Genomic DNA, 21,435 nt, shown 5'->3' with positions numbered 1-21,435 from the left:
CTCTTGATAATAACAAGAATGGGGAAAAAAAAGGCAATCTAAAGATTTAATGCAACCTCTCCAAATTCCAATGCAATTCACAGAAAATGGGAAAAAAAAAAAAAAAAAAGCTTAAGAACTTAACCCTCACACAGAAACACGAAAGACCTGGATAAATACTTGCACTGTTCCTGCTTTAAGCCACACCACAGAGTCATAGCAGACAAACACACTGATAATGGAGCAGAAATGAGGCCCACACTCCTATGCTACCTGACTTTTCACAAAGATGTCAGAAAACACAATGGAGAACTAACAGCACCATCAACAAATGCTGCTGGTCAAACTGGACACCTACACACAGAAAAACCTAGATCCTTCTCTCTTATCCTACACAAAACTCAATTCCCAATTGGTCAGGAACCTCAACATGAATCTGGACCTGGCACCTGAATTAGACAGAGTAGAAAATCAGGAGCACGGTTCTCTGATCTGTGGACTGAGTGGACTGAGACTTTGGGAAACCTAGGGCTTGAAGGTCCACATGGGTTGTGGGCTCTTGTCCAGCAGGAGGGTGTTTCACCAAGGTGGTGAGTGAGACAGCAGAGTTATGATGGCTGGGGTAACGGAGATGTGGCCTTGTATTGGTGAAGCTGGGAGGGTCCTAATGTGTGGTGGTTTGATTCCAGTGGGCAGGGCTGTGCCCTCCCATCTCGGGGGTGATTAGCAAATGTCATGATTGACAGGCTTAAGTAAGGTATGAGGGATCTTAAGCAAGATGCTGGGCGAAGCCTATCTTCTGTGGCATAAACCAATGCTCCTTGAAGGTCTTCAGGTGGCAAGATTAGCACACCAGACAAAGGAGGAGTGAAGGTTTTACATCTGGAGAAAGCAGGTACTCAGCCTCAGATGGTAGAGATGGGGTTCTGAAGAGCCGGATAAGTGGAGACTTATTTGTAAGCAAGAGCTGCAAAGGGGTCCTGGGATGGCAAGCTCTGAGTGCCAGAGGGCACAGTGGGCAATCTTCCTGCAGAGCAAGCAGGAAGAATATATAGATCTTCAGATGCCGGAAGTGGAATACCCAGGGATCAGGGATCAAACTACCAAGCAAGAGGTAAAGTCCTGCAAAGAAAGTGGCAGGAGCCCAAGAATGGTGGGTTTATAGCACAAAGGTAAGGAGAGGGTGAAAACTGCAAAGCAGATTAGGACTATCTGCAGCGTGGGTGACCGGAGTCCTGGGAGGTGGGGCTGTGATGTCACAGACTGGAGAGCAGGTCTTACAGGTAGTGAGTCAGGCACAGGTCCCGACTGGGGGCCGAGGGGAGAGAGGAAAGTGGCCCTTGCTAGCAGCATGTATGGAGGGAGTCCTGGAAGGGGACGGGAGTTTGAAGTGGCCAAGGGATGATAAAAGGAATACCATTAATGGTAATGTATGGGCCATGGGTCCTGGGGAGGCGGTGGCGTTGGGGTACCCAGAAGAGGAAGGAAGGCCCTTTCTGGAAACATGTGGAAGGGGTTCTGGGAAGGCTGAGTGTTTGGGGTGGCTGAGGGAAATGGATAATAAGCCGATGCTGGCACCTTATATGGCAATGGGGATACCTGGGGAGGTGGTGGGGGCTTAGGGTGGCCGTGAGAGGAGGAAAGACCCTTAGGAGAAATATGTGTAGCAGGAGCCTGGGGAGATTTCAGGGATCTGGGGTAGTTATGGGAGGAGAGCAGGCTCTGAAAGGCAAGGTATGTGGTGTTGGTTCTGGGAAGGCTGCAGGGTTTGGGGTAGCTGAGGGAGAAGCTCAACCAGACAACCCTAATTCCTGATACACTGTATACGAAACATCTAAAACCCAGCAGTCTATCTATATACCAGTAATGACTTCCTGAGAAAGAAATTGGGGAAATCCCATTCACAATAGCTTAAAACCAAAATAAAAGAGCGTGATACAACTTGGGAATAAAATTAGTCACAAGGTAAAAGACATCTACAATGAAAACTTTACAACACTGAAGGAGATACTAGAAGGTAAAGACCTCCCATGCTCATGAACTGACAGAATTAATTTAGCAGAAACTACCAAAAGCTAACTATAGATTAAACACAATATTCAAAGCATCAAACATACACTTATTTCCCCTCCCTCTCTCTATAATTTCCATGTAAATATTACATAGAAATCATGAGGCTGTGTGATGAGCTGGAGTGTTCATATTATATATTGGAAATTTAAGTAAATAATTATATAGAAAGAAACTTACATCAGTACTCTAATATAAAATAAATTTTAAAAGACATTTGATCAGCTGGGCAGTGGTGGAGCACGCCTTTAATCCCAGCACTTGGGAGGCAGAGGCAGGTGGATCTCTGTGAGTTCTTCTAGATCAGCCTGGTCTGCAAAGTACATTCTAGGACAGTCAGGGCAATATAGAGAAACCCTGTCTCAAAAAACAAACAAACAAACAAAAACATGAATCTCCCCACAAAAGGTTATTTAATTAATAGAGATTTTTTTTGTTTTTTGGTTTTTTTTTTTGGCTGCTTTTATATAGCTATTAAAGCCATGATTGTAGTGGAATCTATGGAAGAGTATCTGTTTAATTTTTAGAATAATTCATAGTTGAGTTTGCTATATTATTTACAAGAATTTCACATTTCAGAAGACCAGGAAATATTCTCTCTTGAAAACTCCAGGGCATGTCAACAAAGGCCAAAATTCAAGTACATCTCTATATTATAAACAGTGGAAACATTCTTTTAAAGCTAGGCTAACATGGCTGGGGAAATGGCTTGGTGGGCTGGATCTTGGGGACCCACATGGTGGAAGGAGACTGACTCTCCCAAGTCAGCACCCGACTTCCACATGCCAAGGCATGCGCTAAGTATGAGCACACTCACATGTAAGTAAGTGAATGTAATAGGACATTAAAATTTGATGAAATAAAACCAAGACAGCATACCTCAGATTGGAGAGCTCTTGTTCCCATTCTACCTTTTCATGCTCTAACTGTGATCTCACTTCTTTTGTTTCTGATATTTCCTTCTGTGATTCCTTAAATTTATTTTCCATTCTTTTAAGTTTTCCTGTAAGTAGTTCACAGTGGCTTTTTTTAAATTCTATTAATCTTTTATATGAATAAACTGCATCCCGGATTTTCAATAGACTAACAATATCTGAATCAGGGGGAAAATAAGAGACAAATAAAATGAGTGAGCATATTAAAAGAAAAGACTGAATTTTTATATTCATTTACTTACACACTGAGGAATGTACAGTAAGTGCTTACAGTGTGGAACACAGTATACTAAGCTCCGCAAATAACATAGGCAAGACCCTTGCTCTTTTTCAGCTTAAAAAGAAAATATAGAATTATACACCTGGATTTTTTCATATGAAACTGTATAGAACTGGAGATCTTCATGTTAAACAAATTAAGCTAGACTCACCAAATACTCCATGTTTGATTTAAAGCAGAAAACAAAACATTCAGTGAGCCTCTCTTTCAGTCTGCTTTTAGCCAAGATGAGGTGACAGCTATGGAGCCATGTTCCCACTCAAAACAAGCCAGATGAACACAGTTAAAATATCTCAATAATTCTCAAGACAAGGATCCTTAACAGACAGGGAATAAATGAACTCTACAAATATCCCAGGTCTCTGACTCTCTCACAAGAGAAAGAAGTGAAATAGAGCTCCCTACACTTGCTGTCCCTAGACAGCATGAGATCACAGGACAGAGCAGAGAGAGCAACGCAGAGGAAGACCCTGCAGGTCTGTAGAGGGTCCCTGGATTACTTAGCCAAGTACTGAACAACAGTCATATAGGAAGAAACTACGTGAACAAAGCATAAAACATCTGAAAAGGTTAGATGAAATCTCACCCATTTCTCCTACAGGACCAAGAATATCTATTCTGCGTAGTCAGGCTGGACAAACATGATTTCCAAGATGATGGATACGGATCAGAAAGGAGTCCATCAGAGCAAAGAAATAGAAATCCATGAAAAATGCTGAACATTTATAGGCAGTGTGAGGCACATTAAGACCATAACAATATCCATACCACACACCTATAAGAAAGCTAAGATTTAAAACACTGATGAGCAGTGTTTGTGAAGACAGAGCCACTGGATCTCTCCTGTCCTGTGGACTGGAAAATGGAATGGGGAGCTACATGGGAGGACTGGGAGGAGGCTTTTGTGATGGATTTGTTTACTATCCTGATATGTGTTTAATACATATGTTGAAACTAACCAAATAACCCTTTATATAGCAATATGCCTTGCTGACGCCGTGTAAAACAAAATACTCTACCGCAAGAACAAACTTCTAAGACAACAACTGGGAAATGGAAAAGCAGGAGAAAACTAAAGGATTGAAAAACTTAACCTCATAGCAAAGGATTAATATGATCAGATCTGAATCTTTGCAACTACACAATTACAGTTAAAAAGAGAGAGAGAGAGAGAGAGAGAGAGAGAGAGAGAGAGAGAGAGAGAGAGAGACCATGTTTGCAGGAAGTGGGCTAACAGGGAAAGAGTTCTCTAGTTTTACAGTGTTTTACACAGAGACCAAGGTGTCTTAGGGGTACTACTGTTATGATGCAACATCAAAGCAACTTGGGGAGAAAAGGGTTTATTTGGTTCATGCTTCTGCATCACTGTTCATCATCAAAGGAGTCAGGCCAGGAACACAAAGAGGGAAGGAACCTGGAGGAAAGAACTGATGCAGAGTCCACGGAGGGGTGCTACTTACTGCTCCTCATGATTTGCTCAGCACAGAACACCAGCCCAGGGTGGTACTACCCACAGTAGTCTGGACCCTCCCCCATCAATCACTAATTAAGAAAATGTCCTATAGGCTTCCTACAGCTGGATCTTGTGGAGGCATTTTCTCAATTGAGGCTCCCTCCTCTCTGATGACTCTAGCTAATGTCAAGTTGACATATAACTAGCCAGCCCACCAGGCAACCTCATCTGCTGACAGTAAGGCACAGAAGAAAAGCAAGATCAACAAAAAGACTGGCTGTGTCAGTCCCACGAAGTCCAGTGAGAATAACTATAGTGCGTTGTCTGATGTTATAAACAAACAGCTCTCATAGTATTGTAATATAAATCACACTTCTGCATGGACAGCACTGCCACACCTCGGTGTTCTAGGGTCAATGCTACATTACCGTATGTGGGAAGGCGGTCTGTTTATACAATGATCTTACCTCTACATTCCATTCTGAGATGCTCAATTTCACACAAAACGCTCTCATAATCGGGGCACTGTAGCTCACAGTCCTCAGAGGCTGTTTCAGACGACTCATTCAAGTCATCCAGGTCATCCACAGCAGCTACCTGTTTTCTGACCTATAAAATAAACACTATTTAAAATGTTTCCCTAGTGTTTACATTACACATGAAATAATGTGTTATACAAGCAGAAACAGACACTTCTTAAAGGATCAGATGGCTGGCAGGAGGACGCCTTTATCAACAGCTATTATTTCTTCCTTTTGTCTTTCCATAACAAGCTTCTCTATTTTTTCACTTTATCTTTCTTATCTTTTAACATCACTACCTTTATAATGTAATTTAAAACAAAATACCAGTTTTTATTATTTTTACATTACCTTGTTATTTTTATTAGATGTTTTCTTTATGGGCCTAAAATAAAAAACAAATCCATAAAAATCCTTTAGGACTAATATTATGTGAAATACAAAGAATATCCAAGATTATTGACTTCTATACAAAACCTCTACATTTGAAATTTATTTCTCTTACTAACAAAGTTTACAGGCTATTTAAAATATATTTTTCTATAAGGGGATTTGATTATAAACAGTAAAAGATAAAACAATTAATATAAGAAGGAATTAGAACATATGTAATTTTTTTTTTATTTAGCTGAGGGTGACCTTGAGCCTCCTCTCTTGACCACCAGGGCTGAGGATTTAAGCATGTGTCACCAATGCCCACAGTGGGTTACTAGGCAAGCACTCTACCAACTGAGCCAAATCCTCAGGACCAAAAGAATAAACATAGATCTAAGTACTGATGCTAAAAGTAAAAGGAAAAACATGCTTTCTTTACTTGATAGAAAGAAATATACCATTAAGAAAAGTTTTATGTTTCTTTTTAGTATATGTGTATACATGTGCATACACACATGTGTTATAGTGCGAGTGAAGAGCCTAGAGAACATGTATGAGCTGGTTCTCTCCTTTGCTCATGTGCGTTCTGAGTTATCAAGTTGAGGTCCTCTGGCATGGTGGCAAATGCTTTCATCTTTTGGCTCCTGTTTGTTGTTCCTGTCATTTGCAATAAAACAATGTTTTGTGGGCACTACAACCTATCTGGGAAGTACTTCTGAAGTCCTTACACAAGGAAAACTTTTTTTTTTTTAATCATTTTTTTTTTTATTTGAGTTAGAAACAAGATAGATAAGGTCTAACTCTGTAGCCTAGAAAAGCCTGGAATTCAGTATGTGATCCAAGCTGGCCATGAACTCATCAAGAATCTCTTGTCTCAGCCTTCTAAGTTTTGACTTACAGGAATAAACTACCAGGCCTGGACTGGAAGCATTCTTTTTGTTTGTTTGTTTGTTTGTTTTTTGTTTTTTGAGACAGGGTTTCTCTGTGGCTTTGGAGGTTGTCCTGGAACTAGCTCTTGTAGACCAGGTCGGTTCGAACTCACAGAGACCCACCTGCTTCTGCCTCCTGAGCCCAGGGACAAAGGGTGAGTGCTACCATGCCCAGATGAAAATAATGCATCTTAAAAATTTTTGAGTGGAAATTCCGAGGGAAATTAACAATACATCTTCAGAGAAAATGTCAAGTTTAATACCTTGGATATACACAGCAAAACAGCAAGTAAACATACACTTCTCTGCTGGATCCTGATATCATGCAACATATTCTAAATACCTCTTTTAAAGAAGATTCTTAAATGACACATTTTTTTTCCAGTTTTCTATTATCATTCCCTGCATAAAAATCTGAGGAGTTCGTCATCACTTCGGTATTGCAGTCAGACTTCTGTGGGAACCCTTTATAAACTACACTTGTTGAAGTCACTCGCCCTGTCTTCCCCTTTCAGAGAGACTGGTACAGGTTAGTTCTTTGCCTGGAGACTACAACATTCTGTTTTATTTCCAAAACTAAGTATTCACAGCAAATATTCCTACATAGGGAATAAAGAACTCCTACTTTACCTCATTTCACTGTGGTCTGTGTCACTTAGACTGGAACCGTCCTGCATTTGTGATGAACCACCAGGTGGTGAGCCGGCTTCTTCAGTCACTGGCATCAGAACAGATTCTCTGGGTACCCGTTTTTCACTTTCCTTTTTCTTCACTTCCTTCATAAGCAAGGCAGGACCACTACTTAAAAACAATCTGTTAAAAATGCCAGCGTTTTAAAAGTAATTCTACTGACAAAAGATTAAAGAAAAGTAATTTTGGTGAAATTCTTATTTTTTCACCTTAACTTACTAAAAACAAAAAAGCCAATTAAACACTAGCTGAACATATGCTCAGCAAATGCACAAATGTCCACCGATGGTGCAGGTGATGTATCAGAGCTGCCACAGGAGAAGCACTTATCTGGGCATAAGGAAAGCTTTTCTGAAGAGGTCAAACTAAGCCTGTTCCCACCCTGTAAATGTTCCCAGGTAGGCCCTGCCCCTCCCAACTCCACAGGCCACCTGACTACACATCCGTTATTAACATGTGTGAGAATGCCTTTACTTTGGCCAATCCTAGTTATTTTTTTAAACAAAATATTATTAATGTAACTGGGAAAATAGGTTCTTTTATGTTTTTCTAACAATCATGTAAATCTGAATATGTCTAATCTCTGCCTAACATTTATTTGATAATGAATAATAGCCCAAATTAGAATTGGCTTTATAGGACAATAACAACTACACATACACTGTTAAATAATGCCACAATCTCACCTATCACGTTCTTCATGCCTCTTCAGAGGAAGCTGCTGATTGTCAGTTTTTCCACTCTGCTGATTTACTCCATTACCAACACTGTCAACGGAACCATCGCATAGACTTCCTGACACTTTGGCTTCACTAGTTTTGTAGTTTCTTTTTTCTTCAACCTTTAATAAAAAGTTGACACTATGGATAACCTATTTTTTGTGGGGGCACTGAAGAAATGGCTCCACGGTTAAGAGTACTGATTTGGTTCCCAGCGCTCACATGGCAGCTCACAACCATCTGTAACTCATGCTCCAAGCCATCCAATGCACACTTCTGACCTCTCCATGCACTAAGCATGCACACAGCACACATATGCACATGTACATACCCATACATAAAATAAAAATAAACCTTAAGAAAATAAAAGCCGCTGGGCGTTGGTGGCGCACGCCTTTAATCCCACCACTCAGGAGGCTGAGGCAGGGGGATCTCTGTGAGTTCGAGGCCAGCCTGGTCTCCAGAGCAAGTGCCAGGATAGGCTCCAAAGCCACAGAGAAATCCTGTCTTGAAAAACCAAAAAAAAAAAAAAAAAAAAAGAAAGAAAGAAAGAAAAGAAAAGCCATTATTCAATCTTTTTAAAAGTCCTTAGTTTTCATTGATTTTTACCACTTGACAGCTTAACCATGACTTAGATTTGACACCCAAGATCTGTGTTTTTTACACTGAGATGTGCAGAATTTTATTTTCAAGAGTTCTTCCTTAAAAAAAAAACAAACTTTATTTTTTAAATACTAAGAGTATATATAAAGAAAATGTTTTAGCTATTTCTAAATCACATCTATAACTAAAGTAAAAACTAATTTCCCTCACTCTAAATTGGATATTATGAACCAGTAGACTGAATACGTCTATTGTTTGTCTGCACTACACTTCTGTGCTACACTTACGAAAAACAAGTTAGAAGGCTGCTTGTTTTTGTTTTAGTATTACAAAGCTTACCATATCACACATTAAAGAGTACATTAGTCCTTTTTCTAAAGATCACTGAGTGGGGAGGAGGCACGCTATTAACTGACAAAGTCATTAATACCAGTTAGAGAGAAGAGCAACGTCAATTCCAATTATAAACTATGCTGGTGTATTCATTTCTTTTAGGTCCAGTTCTAATACAGTCTCTACTTGGTAAGCACAGTGGGAAGAAAGCACTTAGAGTACCTACCAGTTTCTTACAATTATATACAGTTAGAAATAGAAAGTCAATGCATTTACCCCCGTACCACAGCCTCCCTCCAGAGGTATGCTTCTCTTTACAGGCAACAGAGGTTATTTTATGTGCTGGTTCAGAGAGCAGTTAAAGTTATTTTGAGGGAACTAAGGGCAGAGTGAATGATGCATGTATGTGATTCACCTGTGAGCGCATGAGTGTGTACATGAGTGTGAGTCCTGAGGCCGGAGGAAAATGTTGGTGTTGGCTCTAATACTCTGCCTTACTCTACTGACACAGGCCTTTCACTGAAGCTAAAGAGTTTCATTTTGGTGCTGGCTACTGAGCTCCCAGAATCAGCTATCGCTGTCCCCAGTGCTGGGGTTACCAACACACATGTCCATATTAGGCTTTTTTTACATGGGTTGGGAATCTGAACTCAGAACTATAGATTTTTATACAGTAGGCAATCTTACCTAAGGAGGACTCCCCCTAGCCTTATTTTAAATGATATAACTAGCTAAAATGATTTTAAAATGAAGTATTAGGGGCTGGAGAGATGGTTCAGTGGTTAGGACCTGAACTGGGTCTCCGACTGTTGACCTGGTATCTGTGCGTAACTCCAGCTGCAAGGGTTCCTATACCCTCGTCGTCTGCCCTCTGCAGGCACCTGCACACACGTGCACTTGCCCCACTACACATACATGTAATAAACACAGTCCTTTTAAAATGAAGTATTAAATCATACTATACTGATCCTAAAAGGCTATCTGAATGAATTCATCCAACATGCTGCATCACTACAGCCACGAGCACGCTGTACCAGGGTTAAGCTCTCACGTACCTGTCGCTGGCTGTCTTCACTGCTACTGAGCCTTCTCTGCTCTTCTCTTGGTACTATTTCTATGTCTGGTTCTGCAGACAAAAGCACATATTCAGTTAAAATAAATTTAGTTAGATAAAATCTTTATAAACACAGAACAAACAAGTAATAATTTGGTTTTTCACCTAAGAGTTTAAGTTTAATCATTGGCGACAAAGGTAAATATTTACCACCTTAGGAAATACCTCCAATTATCCCAAACACATCATTCAGAGACACCACATGGCTAAGGACAAAATACTGGGGTCCACCCTAGAAGCCACATCCATACTTGCACGTGTCGTGGACTTTCCCTGAGTGGCTCTCTTTGAGCTCCTCTGCTTAGAGGCTGTGTTAAAAAGTTCTTTAAATAAATTACAGCTCACTGAGAGATGCACACCCATAATCAAATATGCTTTTATTCATTTCCTGAATGTTTTTCTCTCTACTTTCAATGAAAACCCCAATTCTGCTTCACCCTGGCTACTCCTAAAATGCTTTTCTGTGTCAAAACCACTAACTCAAAAGAGTTTGACTCAGCTGAAGCCCCGCAGTGATTAAGGAGTCCCCTCCGGCTTCAGAGGGTGACAGTACAGAACTGAGTTCCTTTTTCCTCACCACTGATGGATACCAACAGCAATGTCCCATTATTTATTTCAAAGCTTTCCAGAAAAACTTTGGGAGTAAAATGTGTTTAGGAACCAGAAAAAGAGCATTTACAATATTTCATGTGCCTTCCCCTAGAATATTACACAATTTACCTGACTTGAACGTTGGTACATCCTTCATTCCTACTGTTTTGTACAGAACAGGATCCATCCTTTTGATGGTAGGCTGGATAGGTTTGGGAACAATAAAACTGTTTTATTTAACAATAAAACAAATGTAAATTTTATAACACGTAGTTAAAATTCATGATGAAAATATTATCATACCTCCATGACTGGATATTTCCTGAGGGCCTCTAAAAAGCAAAAGGGAAGTTACATATAACTTATATATTTTATATATAAATATGGTAAACCAACCGTATTTACTATGGAGCCAAACCCTCATGCTATATTTGAAAATCATCAGTTTTGCCACCCTCCCCTGCTTAGGCAAGCAACATACCAGAAATACACTCAATAAAGAACAAGAGGGTAAGCTTGACAAAACATGCAGTTAGGACTCAAAGTTAAGTAATGACGGTAACTAAAATGGAAATGTGACGTGTATTTGCCAATGAAAACATGCTGATGAACAGACAGAAACGTGACCGTTAGTTAAAAGAACACGTTACGACCGAGAAGATACATTTCAGAGACGATGGTAGAAGCGTGTCTTTAATGCAGCGCACCAGAATGGTTTATTACATTATACTACAAGCATTTATCACCTCCTTCAAGTTACCCTATAATTTAGAAAAAATAAAGATGGAATAATAGTTCAGTTGAGTGTACAATTCACTTCTCACCAGAGAAGATTTTCTAAACTGAGTAGGTTGGATATACACTTGTAGAATAATAGCTCATAAAAATACCAGTTTGGTTTTTTTTTTTTTTCATACCCTTGTGGGCTACTGGAATGCCTACATTTCTTGACTCCTCTAGTTTAGCCATCTTAAAGTTTCTTGATCCACTCATGCAAGAAGGTATATAACTCACATCTAAGAAATAATATTCACATTTTTAATATTCAATGATTATCAAAAGGAAAAAGTTAACTGAGTTGTCAGATATTAGAATAGGTATTAATAAACTTTTATTTAAAAATTGGTTTTAAGATTTTATTTAAAATAACAACTAAGAAATGAACCATATAGCCAGGCAGTGGTGGCGCACTCCTTTAATCTCAGCACTCAGGAGGCAGAAGCAAGCAGAGCTCTGCGAGTTCGAGGCCAACCTGGTCTGCAGATTGAGTTCCAGGATAGCCAGGGCTATACAGAGAAACCCTGTCTTGAAAAATCAAAAGAAGAAATGAACCATAACACCGTGCTTTAAAATCGGTTTGATTTAGCTGTTCATCATGTTAGTGTTTAATAAATTTTCATGAAACAACTACTTTATCAGAAAATTAGCTATCTCCAAAGACAGCAAAGGTCTGAATATGTAATTAATTATCTAAGTAATACATTAATGAGACCTGATGCTTGCTAGTGATTCAGAGGACAGCTGTGTGTCTGTGGTAAATCAAATTCTAACAGCACTTCCTAATCCCAGTAACATCTGAAGCAGCAATAACCCAATGTGAATGCAGATGTACTGAGGGCGTCATGAGTTCCCTAGCATCCCCTCTTCATCAACTCCAACAGAACCTAGATTCCGCTCCTTCTTCCAGTTCCAGGGGATCTGACACCCTCACACAGACATGCCTACAGGCAAAACACCAATGCACATAAAAAAATTCCTAAGGTCAAAATTCAGTATGTTGATACAACATGGAACCTGATTCTCTGGTATTAACAATATGATTTACTCTTAGTAACATTTATAGAAAACTGGATACATTTACTGACTGAGTCATTTAGGACTCAGTGATTCAATTTAATCCAAATACTAAATTTAGTTGTTTTCTCACTAGATGAAGCCTTTAGATGTTGGACAGTGACCAACATAACAGTAGGGAAAATTCTATTAAGAATTATCTATGGGCTATCTGCTTACTGTGATAACAGATTCTCTTGCTGTGCAGAAACTTGACTTACCGCAGCTCCTCTGTTGGTATATGGGGCTTCCTATGCTATTGAAGTCCTACTCAGAAACTTCTTACTCAATGTCTTGAAAAGTATTCCCTGTGTTTTGTTTCTTTGCTTGGATGTATTTTTTGTTTTGTTTTGTTTTTCAGAAGAAGGTCTTACTGTTCTGGAATTCACCACGTAGATCAGACTGGCCTCAAACTCTTAGAATCTGCCTGCTTCTGCCTCTGAGTACTAGGACTAAAGGCATCAGCCATCATGCCTGGCTTCCCTTGTGTTTCCTTCTAGAAATTTTAGCATTTTATGGCTTATTTTAAGGTCTTTGATACTCATTTCAAATTGAATTTTGTACAAGGAGAGACATGAATCTAATTTTACTCCTGTACAGGTAGATTTCTAGTTTTATCAACACCATTTGTTAAAGTCTTTTTTTCCATTGCATGACTTAGCTTTTGTGAAAGATTAGGTGGCCACAGTCTTGCTGGTCTAATCAGGGTCTTCTATTTGGCTTCAGTGGTCTCAGGTCTGTTTTCATGCCAGAAGGTCTGCCTTGAGCATTCTAGCTCTATAGTATATAATCTGAGGTCAGTTGTGATACCTCCAGCTGCATTCTGATTCCTCCAGGCATGTCTTGGCTATTGGTGTCTTTTATGATTCCTTAGGAATTCCAAAGATTTTTTTCTTAGTGAAATATGTCATGGGGATTTTGATGGGGATTGCATTAATGTGTAGGTTAATTTTGGTCATATTGCCATTTTCACAGTATTAATATTGTCAATTCAGGAGCATGGAAATTCTTTCCATCATCTAGCATCTTCTAGGATTTCCTTTTTCAAAGTCTTGACATTCTCATTGGAAAGGCCAAATCCAGGAGAGGGAGGAGCAAGGGAGGTCAAGTTCATGATGGAGAAATCTACAGAGACAGCTGAACCAAGCTTATAGAAAGTCATGAACTGTTGAGTGGAGACTCCAGGGGACCAAACTAGGCCTTCTGTATGTGGAAGACAGTTTTGAAGCTTGGACTAGCTGAGGGGCCCCTGGCAGTAGGGCCATGATACAAACCTGGTATATGAGCTCGCTTGTTTTAGTCCATTCCCATGTTCAGTCTTAATGCATGGGAGAGGGGCCTGGCCCTGCCGCAATCTATTGTGTCAGACTATATTGACTCCTCATGAGAGCCCTTCCCGTGAGGAAGAGAAGACTGGGGGTGGGCTGGGGGGTAGATGAGAAGGAGGTGTGGGAGGGATAACTGTGGTTGGAATGTAAAATGAAATAAAAGAAAATGGCAAAAAATAAGAAGGCCTGTCTCCTTTACCTCAGGATTTACTTTTTTAGGCCATACTACGTTCTGTTTTGTAAGTTTTAACTTTAGGGATAATATTCCTACTATATTTATATGTCACGTGGACGTGTTTTATAAGATACAGATGACAATAAATAAAACTCAGATCGTAATGGCTTATACCTGATAGGATTCAGGACTTCTCCTAGGGCTCTACCCAATTTCTCCTGAAGATGCTTTCCTGATATCCATCCTTAATCAAATTCTAGAAGTGAGTCTTCCCAGGACCACAGGACATCAAAGTATTATTGACTTTACATGCAGAAAATGAGAGGCTTGGCCAGCTAGGAGAACTGTCAACTAATGTTCTAAGGCGGAAAAGCCAGATGTGTGTTAAAGACTTCAGGGGCTGAAAGCCACAACTCCTGTGATTGCAGAGTGTCAGAACATTGCAGGTCCATAACCAAATTACCTTGATTTATCTTTAGCACTCTTAGTAGCTATTCAAATCTCACCTCGGGATCTGACCTGAGCCTTTGGTCAACACAGGAAAGTACAAATTGAAGTTTATAGAAAAAGAAAAGCCATAGCTATGTTAAATATTCCACAAGGCTGACTAAAATGTCAATAATTATAGAGAATTAGAATGATGCAGGTCCAGAGCCAAATCACTTTGAGCCCAAGGTCAGCTGACTATTGTCCATTTCTGTATTTGGCCACCACCCTTGTGACTGCCAAGGATACTCCTTTTTGAATGTACAGAACCCATAGATTCTACCAACTCAAAGGCTGAGGACATTATTAAATATAATCTGATGTCTGGAGCAGAGACTTTCTGCAACCCATTCTCCTAATGTCTACCCATTTATTATGGAGGGTGGATCTGGTAATATGGCGTGCATTGCATGTGTGTGTTATGTGTGTTGTGTGTGTGTTGTATGTGGTGTGTGTGTGTGTGTGTGTGTGTGTGTGTGTGTGTGTGTGTGTGATGTAGCTGGAGGGAAGAGAAGACTGAGTCCATGTGCCCGCAGGTACACAGAGGCCATGGCAGCCCAGACACTGTCCATTGTCCTTATGCTTTTTGGTTTTGTTGGTGTTGGTTCTTGGTGTTTTTGAGACAGAATCTCTCATTGGCCTAGTACTTGCTGAGCAGGGTACACTGGCTGGAGGGCAAACCCTGGTGACCTCTCTGTCTTTGCCTTCCCAGTCCTGAAGAACAAGCAAATGCTGCCTGTTTTGTTTTTTACAAGGGGGTTACTTTATTAATGTGTATTATGGAGAATTAAATGCAGGTCCTCAAGCTTGCATAGCAAACACAGAAACAGAGGTAGCTTCCATCATGTATTTTTAAGACAAGTTGATTTATGATTTTTTTTTGTTTTGGTATAAAAACTCCATGAAACTGTTATTAAATTGGAACATGAATAGGTTATCAACAGTCCTATTTGTCTCCAGAACAATGTTCTATTTCTTTGGAAGTGAGTGTTATATTTTTGTCAACACCAGCAATTGATTCATTAAACTCAGAGAAACTGCTCTGTGAGGAGTCTAATTCCAAATTCCCATCATTCTATGCACTTCTGGAAATGAACCTCAAGTTCCTATCGTTCCCCAGAGAGGGCAGAGTTCACCCTTCTTGTGGACTTTTGCAGGACATGGCCTTCCTGAGCTCTGTTTTCTTTCTATTGTTTTGGTCTATAGAAAAAATTTTCTGTAAAGTAATAACATTTTAGAGGACAACAAATTATACCTCCACATGTACATGTGGCTAGAGTCTGAGAAGGCCACAGAAGCTCGTGAGCTGCACTTGGTCCCCAGCTGGCAGTGCTGTTCCTAAAGGTTGTAAAAGCTTTAGCAGGTGGAGCTTTGCTAGAGGGAGCAGGTCGTGAGTGGGTCCTGGGGTTTTAATGCCTAGAGCACCCCTCCCCTCCCCTCCCCACCCCAGCTTCCTGCCCAGTCTTTACTTCCTACCTCAGACACTAGGTGACCAGCTATCTGCACTCTCCCACCATGCCACCCTGAAAAAGACTGTATCCCCCCGCTTAGCTGTAAACCCAAATACACCCTAATCTCTTTCATGTCAGTCACTTGGTCAGGAGACAAGAAAGTAAGCGATACACAGGTGCATGTTTGCTAGAGGAAACAGCTATAGCTCTGCATGACCAGGCATTCTGACGCTGGTCTTCTCACCAGCCAGAAAACAGGAGAGGCGCTCACTTGCTTCTCCCGCACTAGGTAATGAAGCATTCTTCATAGCTCCTGGGTCTCTATGCCGTGTTCTTATCCACACACAGGCTTACTGTACTTTCCCACCCGTCACGATACGAATCCCCTTCTTGCCCATCATCTTCCTCTGCACTCTCTGTCATTCTTATCTTTAGTACCCTTTCCCTCAAGCTCCAGAACAGCTTCCAATGAACAGTGCAGCTCTTAGCAACACTCCCAGTTTACTCTGTTGCTGAACCCTGGGAATTCATATACAACTTACCACTGCTTACTTCTACGAACTCAGCTGACAACATATTAATTCTAAATAGAGATCTGTCAAATGACTTTTTAAAAATAACACAGTTCTTACCTTCATCTTGTCCATGTACTTTAGTCTCTCCTGTTTGATCTGCAGTCCCAGATAAATGACCCACACCTTTCAGTGAAACACTGTCAGAGATACTCTGTTGAAGCAGACATCAAAATGAGTTACATAAGGACTTCTCAATTGTTTTCTAAAATATTTCAATTTCCTGTTTTAAACAGTCAGAAAAACAGACAAGCATGCACTGAAAAGAAACATGTCAATAAAGAAACTTATATGTGCTCTCTAGATCAAATCTATTTTTGCTCTGCATCTGGTTACCAAGTATGAAGGGAAGCATGGAAGATCAGAAGATCATAATCATTAAAAAAATTAATTTATTTTCATGTTTCAGCAAGCAACTAAGCTCAAAACACTTACCATTACTTCCTTATTCTCCATGCAATGTAAGAGGACAACTAAAAAAAACAGATACTGCTCTGTGGGATATCCTGGCCTGGGGACTTCGGGCAGGTCGATTTGCCCCTGGCAGACCAAACCATCCAGAGTCTGCTGACATCACTGTACCAGTCCCACCCCCATTCAGGAGAGAGGTGATCATGGGCCCCGGTCTCAGGCCTGACTTCTACTTGCCCTCTTTGGGATCTCCTGGCCTAGAGACTGGGGGCAGGTCGACCTGCCCCAGGTGGATCAAGCCATCCAGAGTCTGCTGACATCGAGGTGCTAGTCCCAACTCCACCAACTGGAAGAGGGAGTGTCTCAGACCTGCCTGCACCTACTGTGAGACCCATCGGAGTATTAGACTTGCTTGCACCCACTGGAAGAGAGCCATGGACCTGAACCCACCAGAAGAGGAAGAGACCCCATCTGCACCCACTGGAAGAAGGGAAGGGAAGATGACAACATAAGAACACATTTGGTAGTGAATCAGTATTTATCCCTGGCGTAAGAAAGGACTTTGGGAGCTCATTCCATGTGGAGGGATGATCTCTCAGCCTGGACACATGGGCGATGGCCTAGGCCCTGCCCAGAATGATATGACAGACATTGGGGATCCCCTAGGGAGGATAAGGAGAGAATACGGTGGGGGGTTGGTGGGAGGTGGGGGAGGGAGAGGGAGAAAGAGAAAGGATTGACATGTGAAGCAGGCATGTTTCTAATTTGAACTAATAAAAAAATAATTTCTTGGAAAAAAAAGATTTAATGTTTGGAAAACTTAAACTAATCATAAACAGCTAGAAGACACACGAAGTTTTGAATCAAAAAGAAAAAAAAGAGCACATTCAACAACAGAAAATCCAATATGACACCACCATAGTCTAGGGAAATCACATCAGCAAGACTTGAACATCCCAACACAGATGAAGCAGAAGAGAATGACTTTAAAAACAAAAGCATGAAGATGACAGAGACCCTAAAAGAGGAAATGAGAAAATCCTTTAAAGAAATGGAAGAAAAAAAACAACAAAAAATTCAAGAAATGGAGGAAAAGACAAACCAAAAATAGCAAAAGAAAAACAAAAACAAAAACAAAAACCTCCAATTCGAGCAGTTCAAGGTTTGAAAGCTGAAACAGAGACAATAGAAAAACAAAACAAAACAACAAACACAGTCTGAGGGAATGCTGGAAATAGAAAAGCTGAGTAAACAATCAGGAATTACAGATGAAAGCATAACCAACAGACTATAAGAGACGGAGGAGAGAATCTCAGGCACTGAAAATACACTAGGAGAAATAGATTCATCAACCAAAGAAAATCTCAAGTCTAACAAATCCTTAACACAAAATATCCAGGAAATATGGGACACCATGAAAAGGCTGAATCTAAGAATAATAGCTATAGAAGAAGATGAAGAAGCCCAACTCAAAGCTGCAGAAAACATATTCAACATAATCATGGAAGAAAACTTTCCCAACCTAAAGAAAGACATGCCAACGAAAGTGCAAGGACCTGACAGAACACTACATAGAGTGGACCACCCCCAGAAAAGTCCCCTTGCCACATCATAATCAAAACACCAAACATACGGAATAAAAAAAGAATATTAAGAGCAGCAAAGGAAAAAGGCCAAGAAACATATAAAGGCAAACCTATCAGAATTACACCTGACTTCTCCATAGAAACTCTGAAATCCAAAAGGTCCTGAACAGATATTCTACAAACACTAAGAGACCACGGATTCCATCCCAGACAAGAAACATACCTCAACTTCAAAGACAGAGTAAAGGGTTGGGAAAAGATTTTCCAATCAAATAGACCCAAGAAACAAGCGGGTGTAGCTACCCTAATATCTAGCAAATTAGACTTCAAACTAAAATCAATCAAAAGAGATGAAGGTCATTTCATAGTCATTACAGGAAAAATTCATCAGAATTAACAGCACAACTGAAAGCTCTAGAACAAGAAGAAGCAAACTCGTACCAGAGGAGCAGACGCCAGGAAATAATCAAATTGAGGGCTGAAATCAATAAAGTAGAAGCAAAGAAAACAATACAAAGAATCAATGAAACACAGAGTTGGTTCTTCGAGAAAATCAACATGACAGACAAACCTTTATTCAAACTAACCAAAAGGTAGACAGAGAGACAGAGAGAGAGAGAGAGAGAGAGAGAGAGAGAGAGAGAGAGAGAGAGAGAGAAATGCAAATTAACAAAATCAGAAATGAAAAGGGGGACATAACAATGGACACTGAGGAAATCCAGAGAATCTTCAGGTCATACTTTGAAAACCTGTACTCCATAAAATTGGAAAATTTAAAGGAAATGGACAATTTTCTGGACAGATATCACTTACCAAAACTGAATCAAGAACAGATAAGCAATTTAAATAGACCTATAACCCCTAATGAAATAGAAGCAGCCATCAAAAGGCTTCCAACCAAAAAAAGCCCAGAGCCAGATGGTTTCAGTGCAGAATTCTACCAGAAATTCAAAGAACTGCTAATACCAACACTTCTCAAAGTGTTCCACACAACAGAAGCAGAAGGTTCATTGCCAAACTGTTTTTATGAGGCTACAATTACCTTGGTACCCAAGCCACACAGAGACACAAATAAGAAAGAGAACTACAGACCAAAATCCCCCATGAACATTGATGAAAAAAATACTCAATAAAATACTGGCAAGTTGAATCCAAGAACATATCAGAGAAATCATCCACCATAATCAAGTAGGCCTCATTCCAGGGATGCAAGGATGGTTCAACATACGAAAATCCATCAATGTAATCCACCATATAAACAAACTGAAAAAGAAAAATCACATGATCATCTCACTAGATGCTGAAAAAGCCTCTGAAAAAAATCCAACACCCCTTCATGATAAAGGTCTTGGAGAGATCAGGGATAACAGGAACATACCTGAACACAATAAAAGCAATATACAGTAAACCAACAGTCAACATCAAACTAAATAAAGAGAAACTCAACTCAATTCTTCTAAAATCAGGAACAACACAAGGCTATCCACTCTCTCCATATCTCTTCAATATTATACTTGAAGTTCTAGCTAGAGCAATAGGACAACAAAAGGAGATCAAGGAGATACAAATTGGAAAGGAAGAAATCAAACTTTCACTATTTGCAGATGATATGATAGTCTACGTAAGTGACCCAAAAAACTCTACCAGGGAACTCCCAAGATTGTTTCTAATATAAATAAGAAAAACTGAAAAAAAAAAAACAGATATCTTAAGAAATTCTTATAAGTGCGCTTTGATACAGCATAAAACATTTAAAATATGCCCAGTGATAGAAATTTAAAGTCAAAATAAGAATCCTGGCCGGGCGTTGGTGGCGCACACCTTTAATCCCAGCACTTGGGAGGCAGAGGCAGGCAGATCTCTGGGAGTTCGAGGCCAGCATGGTCTCCAGAGCGAGTGACAGGACAGGCTCCAAAGCTACACAGAGAAACCCTGTCTCAAAAAACCAAAACCAAAACAAAACAAAACAAAACAAACAAACAAACAAACAAAAACAACAAAAAGAATCCTGGTATGTATGGTAAGAAACTAGAGTGTGTTACACTGGTTACACATAAAGCAATGTAAAAGTTCCTATATTCAGGTAAACTAAGGTTTAGAAAAATCAAAGTATTTTTGTGTAAAATTTTTACTGCCAGCAAAAATGGCTGAATAAAAATGATAAAACCTTTTCTGATTGTATAGATAAAAGCACACAAAAATAAATGTAGAACGTGACCCCTTCCCAATCAAAAAGAACTTCTAAAATATGCAATAACCTTTGATAAGAAAGGATGCAAAAATACTTAAAATATTTAAAATGTGCTAGGGAATTATTTTGTATATAGTATATCATCCATCTATAAATGAATATATTCATTCAACTTCGTGTTTCTGAATAAACTCAGGACATATAGATCAAAACGATGAACAAATGTGATTCTCTGTTCTTTGGAATGTTCTCCACTCTCAGGGGCTAGTTGATGCTGCCATCTTTTAATTGGGAGTTTAAATGTCATTCTCAGAAAGTACCCTAGTAACGGCACCTCCACTCCATTTGAAATCCAAACCCCCTCCAATTTTCTTTATATGAAGCAGTTAGACTGACTTACAATACATTGCTTGGTCTTCTGTTCATTATTACTCTAACACTGAGCCCTCATTTGTACTATTCAGCATCTAACCGCCTCAGACGTAATGGTAACTCAGTCACAGAAATCTACTCAGGGGCAAAGCATTTAGACTCTCATTAGAAAGACCTTATGCACCGAATAACTATTCTTCTAGGTCATCTTAATCAATGGTTTATTGAGTCTTACCATTTCCAAACTGGAAATCTGTACGCCCCTTCCACCTTCCCATTCTTTTCTTGACACTACTTCTCTACTGTATGAAACGGGTCTTCAATGTTCATTTTGTTTTGAAGAACACTAGGATCTGGCTGCCACATATTTGCAGACACATGTTATACCTCACAAAATATTTTTTATTCCCTTGTCACACTTGTGCATCACATATCTTT

The 21,435-nt window shown here is 39.8% G+C and overlaps 1 protein-coding gene across 5 annotated transcripts in view; it reads right to left on the bottom strand.

The window, feature by feature from the left end:
• The window catches only part of Ankrd30a (ankyrin repeat domain 30A), a 62,842-nt gene that overhangs the window by 26,591 nt on the left and 14,816 nt on the right, over positions 1–21,435 (bottom strand). For 3 of the 5 annotated variants that reach the window (XM_027429256.2, XM_027429257.2, XM_027429259.2), the window contains exons 12-21: positions 16,498–16,591; positions 11,510–11,608; positions 10,896–10,924; positions 10,722–10,794; positions 9,943–10,013; positions 7,919–8,073; positions 7,173–7,355; positions 5,590–5,623; positions 5,185–5,326; positions 2,929–3,142 (exon numbers count right to left, since the gene is read on the bottom strand). In XM_027429256.2, coding sequence (XP_027285057.1) covers positions 2,929–3,142; positions 5,185–5,326; positions 5,590–5,623; positions 7,173–7,355; positions 7,919–8,073; positions 9,943–10,013; positions 10,722–10,794; positions 10,896–10,924; positions 11,510–11,608; positions 16,498–16,591 — 1,094 coding nt within the window. The remainder of the gene's footprint in view (positions 1–2,928; positions 3,143–5,184; positions 5,327–5,589; positions 5,624–7,172; positions 7,356–7,918; positions 8,074–9,942; positions 10,014–10,721; positions 10,795–10,895; positions 10,925–11,509; positions 11,609–16,497; positions 16,592–21,435) is intronic. The other 2 variants (XM_035448542.1, XM_027429258.2) reach the window with 2 other exon arrangements.

The sequence above is a fragment of the Cricetulus griseus genome, chromosome 8 (assembly GCF_003668045.3).
Source record: "Cricetulus griseus strain 17A/GY chromosome 8, alternate assembly CriGri-PICRH-1.0, whole genome shotgun sequence".
Taxonomy (NCBI): domain Eukaryota; kingdom Metazoa; phylum Chordata; class Mammalia; order Rodentia; family Cricetidae; genus Cricetulus; species Cricetulus griseus.
The sequence above is the reverse complement of the archived record's forward strand: the minus strand, read 5'-3'. Positions and strand labels throughout refer to the sequence as shown.